A 9,156-nucleotide genomic window follows, 5' to 3' on the forward strand; every position below is an offset into this window, starting at 1 on the left:
GGGTTCTGGCCTCTTCCCCATGCTTTTTAACATCTATATGCAGCCATTGGGAGAGATCATCAGGGGGTTTGGGCTGGGTGTTCATCAGTATGCGGATGATACCCAGCTCTACCTCTCTTTCAAATCAGAACCAGTGAAGGCAGTGAAGGTCCTGTGTGAGTGTCTGGAGGTGGTTGGAGGTTGGATGGCGGCTAACAGATTGAGGTTGAATCCTGACAAGACAGAAGTACTGTTTGTGAGGGACAGGAGACGGGCAGGTGTGGGGGACTCCCTGGTCCTGAATGGAGTAACTGTGCCCATGAAGGACCAGGTGCGCAGCCTGGGAGTCATTTTGGACTCACAGCTGTCCATGGAGGCGCAGGTTAATTCTGTATCCAGGGCAGCTGTTTATCAGCTCCATCTGGTACGCAGGCTGAGACCCTACCTGCCTGTGGACTGTCTCGCCAGAGTGGTGCATGCTCTAGTTATCTCTCGCTTGGACTACTGCAATGCGCTCTATGTGGGGCTACCTTTGAAGGTGACCCAGAAACTACAACTAATCCAGAATGCGGCAGCTAGACTGGTGACTGGGAGCGGCCACCGAAACCACATAACACCGGTCCTGAAAGACCTACATTGGCTCCCAGTACATTTCCGAGCACAATTCAAAGTGTTGGTGCTGATCTTTAAAGCCCTAAACGGCCTCGGTCCAGTATACCTGAAGGAGCATCTCTACCTCCATTGTGCTTTTCTGTTGGAAGCCGCCCAGAGTGGCTGGGGAAACCCAGCCAGATGGGTGGGGTATAAATAATAATAATAATAATATATTATTATTATTATTATTATTATTGTTATTGTTATTATTGGTCTGTGTGAACAGGTTGAAATGAATGCACCCCTTTGAATAACCCCAACATTAAGGACCTAACATTCTGTATCTTTGTTCATGGGGATAACAGCTTTACTCGCCAGACATCCCCAATGGCTAAGACTACAGAGGCTCCGAGGGAGAAAGAATTGGGGTCAGATGACCCCCAAAGCGAACTACTGTCTTTGAAACACATCATCAAGCAGGGTAAGTGTGATGACCCTGGAGTCCAGTTGTGACTGGGACACTGAGCCAGAGGCTACAGAGTTGCAGGCTAAGGAGCCAGAGTGGCTTCCTAACAGGGGTGCCAACGTGAATAAAGTATTGGGGGGGGGGATAAGCCCCGTCCCACATAACCAATCACATGACATGGTGCACACAAACCATTTGAGTGGCCATCAAATTTTGGGGTGGCGGCCACTCAAATATTTTATTGGAGGGGCTGAACCCCCCTCGGCGCCTATGCTCCCCAATGCTGCCAATTGGAGGGTTCGCCAAACCTGAAGCTGGCTGCCAGCAGGAGGCCCCTGAATCAGATCTTGCAACACCAGCACTCCCAGTACTTGACCCTCATAGGTGCCTTTCCCCTGCGCCCGAGAAAGTGGATAGAGAAAAGTATGTATCCCTTTCTGAAAACGGTAGAACTCAAGGACGTGCTGCAAAGCTGAATGTTGGAAGATTCGTGACAGTTCTTTTTCAAGAAGCATAGATTGCTCTTTTCGGTACTCTTTTGGCCACCTGCTAAATACATTTTTGCTTAGGCAAGCCTGTCCACACACTTAGAAAGTTGCTCCCAGTTTTAATCTGCTTTTAACCTGTTGTTATTTTAACTTGTTGGAAGTCTTCAATTGTTGTTGTTCTTTTTTCTTCTTGGTAATTTTATGGTTTCATCTTTTCTAAAACCACTTTAAGAGGTGTTTTTTTTTAAAAAAATGCAATCAAGTGGTTTATAAATGTTACAAAATAAGTAGTAACTAAATTAAAGGGTTGGCAGGGACTTCCCCTATCCCTGTATGTTCGATTTTGCATGACAAGCAAGCAGAACCGGGTTGGCTGCAGGAGTTCTGTGCAGGATCATTCCCACTATCAATGCTCGCTGGGAAAGCAAGTTTGCCTAGAATCCTTCCCTCCTAATCTTAAACATTTTGTAGCTTCCTATACGTGCCCAACTATAAAGGAAAGGGATGCTGTACCTTTTCCTTGAAACATTCTGTTCTTTTTTCATTGCTTCTTATGTTCTAGGGCAAAGATGGGGAACCTTTTTTCATTCGGGGGGGGGGGGTCAGATCTTCATCTCTCTCTATCCCACCCCTTCTCCACCAACTTTGACAGGTGGGCAGGACTGCTGCCTGTCAGTCATCTGACATCACAATGATGTCAGGCGATAGGGAGGCAGGTGCTTCTTCCCACCCGTCACAGTTGGTGTCAGGGGAGACAGCGAACAAGCTGGTTTGAGTTCCCCGCACATCAGCTGATGCGTGGGGAATTCAATCCTGTTTTTAGCAAGGGTTGGGTGCATTAATTAGCACATGCAAATTTTATGTGCCACTCTGTTGTCCTCTTCATTTTATGCTATTTACTGCAATGTGGCCTGATCCGGCAACCTCATGATTAACATTTTAATGTACTTGCACTAGCACCTGGTGTGTTGAAGTGAAACCTGCTCACCGGCCTCCTTTAACCCCCTCATGTCATCCTCTCAACCCTGCAGGTATCAGGCAGCTGTACCAGACTCAACAGCTCTGTGATGTCACCCTGGTGGCCGAAGGAAAAAAGTTCCCTTGCCACAGGTAAGAAGCCAGCAGTACTCTAAGCCAGTGTTTCCCAACCTTGTGCCTCCAGCTGTTTTCGGACTACAATTCCCATCATTCCTGACCACTGGTCTTGCTAGCTAGGGATGATGGGAGTTGTAGTCCCAAAACATCTGGAGACACAAGGTTGGGAAACACTGCTCTAAGCCACGCTCTGCTGGGGAGGGGCATCTCAGGAGTGACTTTGAGGAAAGGACGGAGGCCATTTATCAAGTAGGAGTATATGCTGAGGCATTCCAGGAGAAGAGGTGCAAAGTTACTTTGGCTGAGACACGCAGAAAGTGGATTTGACCTGCATCAAGGCGGGGTCAGAAAATTGGAAGCTACCCTATGCTGTGTCAGACCATTGATCAATCCAGCTCAATATTATGGAACTATGGAACTACCTGCCACAGGAGGCAGTGATGGCCACCTATTTGGGTAGCTTTAACAGAGGACTGGACAAATGCATGGAGGAGGAGAGGGCTATTGATGTCCACAAACCCCAATGGCTATGCCCTGACTCCACAGTCAGAGTCAGAAATGCTAAAGTTGTTGGAAGCCATGGGGGTGGGAGTTCTCGTGCTTGGATCCTGCTTGCGGGTTTCCTACAGACATCTGCTTGGCCACTGTGAACACAGGATGCTTGACTAGATGGGCCATTGGCCTGATCCAGCAGGTTCTTCTTATCTTCTTATGTCCTTCTGTTGTCTACAGACTGGCAGTGGCTCTCTGGGATTTCGGACAGGGAGCTCTCCAAGCCCTACCAGAGATGTTGTTGGGTATTGAATCTGGGACCTTTTGCATGTAAAGCAGTTGTTCCACCACTGAGCTACAGCCCTTCTTACCGAGAGCTCCCTTATACTGAGTGAGGTCCACAGAAGAGAGATTGTGCTGTGCTTCCCTAGTATGCGAAACCTCCTTAGAAACAGAGTCAGACCACTCTTCCATCTGGCTGGTGGCGTACTGGCAGGCAGCTGCACGTCAGCCTCTTTCCTTTAAAGCCCTAAACGGCTTCAGTCCAGTATACCTGAATGAGCGTCTCCACCCCCATCGTTCTGCCCGGACACTAAGGTCCAGCGCCGAGGGGGCCTTCTGGCAGTTCCCTCGCTACGAGAAGCCAAGTTACAGGGAACCAGGCAGAGGGCCTTCTTGGTAGTGGCACCCACCCTGTGGAATGCCCTCCCACCAGAGGTCAAAGAGAACAACAATTACCAGACCTTTAGAAGGCATCTCAAGGCAGCCCTGTTTAGGGAAGCTTTTAATGTTTGATGGATTTCTGTATTTTAATGTTTTGTTGGAAGCCGCCCAGAGTGGCTGGGGGAACCCGGCCAGATGGGCGGGGTGTAAATAATAAATTATTATTGTTGTTGTTGTTGTTGTTGTTGTTGTTGTTGTTGTTGTTGTTGTTGTTATTTCCTCACTCTGCTCCTTAAGCTCCTTTTAACCACAGGTGCTGGGGATTTGGCCCAGGCGGTCTGCATGCCTGCTCAAGACATTTTGCTGCCTGAAGCAGGCAAGATCTCTCCACCCCAGTGTATGTATGAAAGCTGGACCAGAAATTGAAGCTTACTCTCACACGTCTGATGGGACAGCATCCTTAGCTGCTGTCCCACCCACGAGCGGCTGGCTAGGTCAGGAGCAGAGGGGAGGACACATGACACCAACGGCCCTGCCCTTCAAATCCTTGCTGCCGGTCCCTGCCACCCCCACCCCCAGCAACTCCTGCCTGGTGCAGCAGCCTCGCTATTTCTAATGGTAGAATTGGCCCAGGTGCAAAGCATGTTCTCTGTCGCCTCTTCTCTCTGTGTGATGCACCCTAGCGCATCTCTCCTCTTTCCCTCCAGAACGCTCTTGGCTTCCATCAGCCTCTACTTCCAGAGAATGTTCACCAGCACCTTCAAGGAATCCCGGGAGGGGGAAATTGTGCTGATGGATTTGACCGCCTCCTCCCTCCAGAAGCTCCTGGATTACATCTATACAGGGGAGCTGCTCCTCCTCTCTGGAGACGTAGAAGAGCTGTTCACAGCAGCCAGCAGGCTTCAAATCATGTCCGCGTTGGAAATCATCACCAGGTAATAAGGAAGGGCATCAAAAACAGGGAAGGGGAAACTGTGGCCCTTCACATGTTTCCAGACTATATACTTCCCCGTCACTCCTGGCCACTGATGGGGTCCAAAGAGCTGGAAGGCCACTATTAAAAAATAAATAAATAAATAAATAAATAAATAAAACGATTTTTATAGTTTAAGGTTAAGAGCTTTCTGGAGGGAGTAAAAAGAATGGCTGAGGAAATATGCTTAGAGTTTGTTTTTGAATAATTTTGGTGATCAGGAGGTGTTTGGGTGGAAAACTGCCTGTCTCCCCCTTCTTACTCTTGGTACCCAGTGGCAGGGGGTGCCTTGAGGGGAGGGGAAGGGTGGAGGGAAACCCAGACACAAAAATGGAACCTTTTGACTGCTGGACTCCTCGGGCTACCCCAGTGGCAGGGGGGGGCTCAGAGGGGGACAGCATGAAGAAGGAGGAGGATTGTGTTAATATTATAAGAATAAGATTATGAATTGGATTAGAAAACCCGCCATAACTATGTAAAGAGGTTGGGAAATCCAGGAGGAGGAGAGTCGTGGAAGCCATTAATATTTTTCCTTTTTCTTTTTTTTTCTTTCCTTTTTTTCCCCCTTTTTATATTTTTCCTTTTTTCCCCCCTTTTTTCCTTGTTTTTCTTTTTTCCAGTACAGTGAAGAAATAGCTGGGGGATAAGCCAATCCCCAGAGATCCTCCGCCTTTGTCCTCTCAGTGGCAGGGGGGGATGAGGGGGGAGGAAGGAGGGGGGAGGTCAAACCCAGCTTAAAATGGACCCCTTTGTTCCCCAATACCCATGGGTCTCACTGGTGGCAGAGGTGGGCTTGTGGGTGGAGGGAAAATGAAGGGACAGAGTTTATGTTGTATATTTTGTATGTGTTTTCTTTTTCTAAAAATTAATAAAAATTATTTTTTAAAAAAATGGAAGGCCACAACTTTGCCATTCCTGATCTAAAGACACATCCCTGTGGGCTTGCACAGCCAGTTCAGAACCAGCATGTTCTCTTCAGTCTCCTTATTTTTTGCCATGGTAAATCAACATGGCTTACAAAATGACTTACAACAAAAAACAATACATATGACTAGGGGGTGGGATACATTAAAACATCCCATCTACTCTAAGGGGTTCAAGGCCAAAGGCCTGTTTAAAAAGGAAGTTTTGTACCTGAAGATATGTAATGATGGGGCCTCCCTGGAGAGAGGAAATAGGAAGCCACCACTGAAAAGGCCCTGTTCTTCTGTTGCCACCATTCCATGGAAGGGGCACATGAAGAAGGGCCTGAAATGATGGTTGCAGGGTTCAGGTTAGTTCAGATGGAGAAAAGCAGTCCTTGAGGCATAAGGCTTTGTAATAATAATAATAATAATAATAATAATAATAATAATAATAATAATAATAATAATAATTTATTATTTATACCCCGCCCATCTGGCTGGGTTTCCCCAGCCACTCTGGGCGGCTTGTAGGTCAAAAGCAGCACTTTGAATTGCTCTGCTATGTTCTGATATTACGAAAGAGGGAGAAAAGCATGTCCCGGTCTACCTGCTTCCTCTCCACCAAGCCATACGTGAAAAAAGTCTTTCCTCCTTGGCTCCTTGCAGGTTCCTCGTGGAGAGGATTTCCATGGAGAACTGCTTAGGTCTTTACGTGCTCGCGTATTCCCACAACCACCAGCCTCTCCTCCGCCCGGCCTCTCGCTACATTGCCTTCCATTTCGAGCACCTCGTCGCGCTCACAGCCTTCCTTGCCCTCGACTTCAGCATCCTGGTCAGCATAATTGCCTCGGACGGCCTGGAGGTGGACTCCGAACTGACCGTCTACAGAGCCATGCGCCGCTGGGTGTACCACAACCCTGACGAGCGCCTCCTGAAGCACGCGGCCCTGATGGACCACATCCGCCTCTCTCTCCTGAGCCCTGAGGAACTCGCCGAGGTCCGGGCCGAGACGGAAGAGTTTTATGAGTGCGTCCGACTGCCATGGGAGGAACTCAGCGTCCCTGAACGGCTGTGGGCCAGCAGAGGCCTACGGCAAGGCATGTACCACAAGGGCATTGTGTGCGTGGGGCTTCCCAAATGGAGCAAGATGAACCTTGGTGATGAGGAGCTGGATTCTCACGTGCACTTCTTTGACCCATCCAATGAGCAGTGGGAGCAGCTTCCCGACCTGAAATCGCTGACCTCGCCTAGCTGTGTTTCTCTGGGCCACAAGCTCTACATCACCGGCGGGCAGCATTTAGATGGCTCCTACTCCAACAACCTGCTGGTGTACGACACGCTTGGGGGCCACTGGTCCAAGCTGCCTCCCATGACCACAGCCCGGGCGTGGCACGCTTTCCTCCTATGTCAGAAAAGGCTGTACGCCGCCGGCGGCTGGGACAGCACCGGGACTCTCGTGTGCGCCGAGAGCTACGACTTGGAGCGCGAGGAGTGGACGGACATCTCCAGCCTCCCCTTTGCCTTGACTTACTTCACCTCTGTGACGCTCAAGAGCAAACTGTACCTCGTCGGCGGGGAAAGGGACGACTCCGAAATTCCCGTCCCTCACAAGGGGTTCCTGGTTTACGACATCAAATCCGGCGCCTGGTCCCAGGTCCCCATGGCCTTTGAATTCTACGAGGCCAGCGCCATCACCTTGGGCGACTGCATATTTGTGGTCGGGGGACTTTCCGGAGAGGGCAACGAAGGGTCCCGGTACTTCACCGGCCGTTGCGTCTGCCTGCTGAGCGATGGCACGGTGAACCAAGAACTCTCCGTCCCTCTCCTCCCCATCGCCATCTCTTACCCGGGCGTCGTCTGCTGGAGGAAGAGGGTGTATGTCTTCGGGGGCGACAGCAACGACCGCTATTCCAGCGCCATCCATTACTGGGAGCCAGGCCAGCAGAACTGGGTCCAGTGCGGGGCAACTTTACCTGACCCCCACTATGGGGCGTTTGGCTTTGGCTGCATTCCGCTCAAGGTCCCAAGAAAAAACATCCTGGCTGTCTTCCACCGGGGATCCGCCTCTGAGGTGGAGGAGCAGGCGGAAGACAGCTTGGAACCCAGCCCGGTGGCCAACCTTACTTAGCACATTTTTGGTCCTTGTTATTTTTAATTGGTATATTTAAAAAGAGAGAGGAGCCAAATACCCAGTTGTCGCTGTTGTTGTGACTGCTAAACCTACCTTTCGGTAGCGGCCAGTGTGCTGGTCCAGAGCTTTGGAGCTGTCCCAGCACCGGCATCACTGCAGCCTACCTAGATGGCTCTGGGATTATGGCGGGGCAGCTCTGAGCCAGCCCTGATCTCCTCACTGCCATGCCCTACCCTTACCTTCCAAGTTCCGGACTGCAGAATCCGGGACCGGCAGCCATTTGACACCGGAAGTTGCGTTGATGTAACTTCCGGTGTCGCTTTGCCCTTCTATGGGCACCAAAAATGGCCGCCGCCGGCTTCGAAAGTCGCTTGTACGCATGTCAGGAAGTGCGCCGACACAACTTCCGGTGTCGCTCCGCCCATCTATGGGCACCAAAAATGGCCGCCGCCAACCCCAGAAGTTACGTCTATGCACTTCCGGACATGCGTAGATGCGACTTTTGAAGCTGGTGGCGGCCATTTTTGGTGCCCATAGAAGGGCAGATCGGAAAGGGAAAAAATGGCCGCTGGCAGGAGAAAATAACGGAGAAAAACGGGAGACGAAGTGATACGGGGGACCACTGGGAAAAGGTAAGTAAAAAAGGGGTTTTCCCGGGGGAAACGGGAGACTTGGCAGCTATGGTCCTACCCCAGCAGCAGCAGCCAGGTAAGGTGAGGTGATACTGGACTCAGGAGGGCAGCCCCACAGCTCCACCGCACACCCGCCACTAAAGCTCCCCCTGCAAACAAGAGGATGCGGTCCCCATTATCCGATGTGTGGTTTCATCACCTGCCTCTTATTCCTGACTCCTCGAAGCCTCTGATCCTTTGCTTCCGCTCCCAAAGCCCACACCTCAAAGCTCTGCGAGTTTGCTTGTTTTTCTCCCTCAGCCCAACTGACCTTCCATTTCCCTGATTTCTGACATCCTGAAATGGTCCTTCAACCGTTGGAATGTTTGTGAACATTCCCTGATGCTCTGAGCTCCTTTCTTTTCCTCCCTCGGCCCAACTGGCTTTCCCATTACCCTCACAGGAACCGACTTGATCTTCAATGTCACTCAGAAGTTGGAATGTCTGCGAACATTCTTTGGCACCCTAGAACATTCTGAGCCAGTAGAGTCCAGCTAGCAGGCAGGCAGTGGCCAGCGTTATTGTAGACTGCACATTATTGGGCCCTATGAGCATTTCCTTTCACTCACATAATTGCAGGTTGACCTCACAACCGCTTTGTGTTACACTTTGTAGCACTCTTGATAGGACTACTTACAGACTCCCTCATTTATTTAGAGCATTTCTAAGCTGGGACGCGGGTGGTGCTGTGGTCTAAAC

The 9,156-nt window shown here is 50.3% G+C and overlaps 1 protein-coding gene across 1 annotated transcript; it reads left to right on the plus strand.

Moving 5' to 3' along the window:
• The first annotated feature begins 960 nt into the window (after positions 1 to 960).
• Positions 961 to 7,783, plus strand: LOC118097252 (kelch-like protein 4). The gene is made up of 4 exons (XM_035139985.2): positions 961 to 1,054; positions 2,559 to 2,637; positions 4,485 to 4,712; positions 6,322 to 7,783. The coding sequence occupies exons 1-4, from the start codon at positions 961 to 963 to the stop codon at positions 7,781 to 7,783; spliced, it is 1,863 nt and encodes a 620-aa protein (XP_034995876.1).
• The last annotated feature ends 1,373 nt before the right edge of the window (positions 7,784 to 9,156 follow it).

This window comes from Zootoca vivipara, chromosome 15, assembly GCF_963506605.1.
Source record: "Zootoca vivipara chromosome 15, rZooViv1.1, whole genome shotgun sequence".
NCBI classification, from domain to species: domain Eukaryota; kingdom Metazoa; phylum Chordata; class Lepidosauria; order Squamata; family Lacertidae; genus Zootoca; species Zootoca vivipara.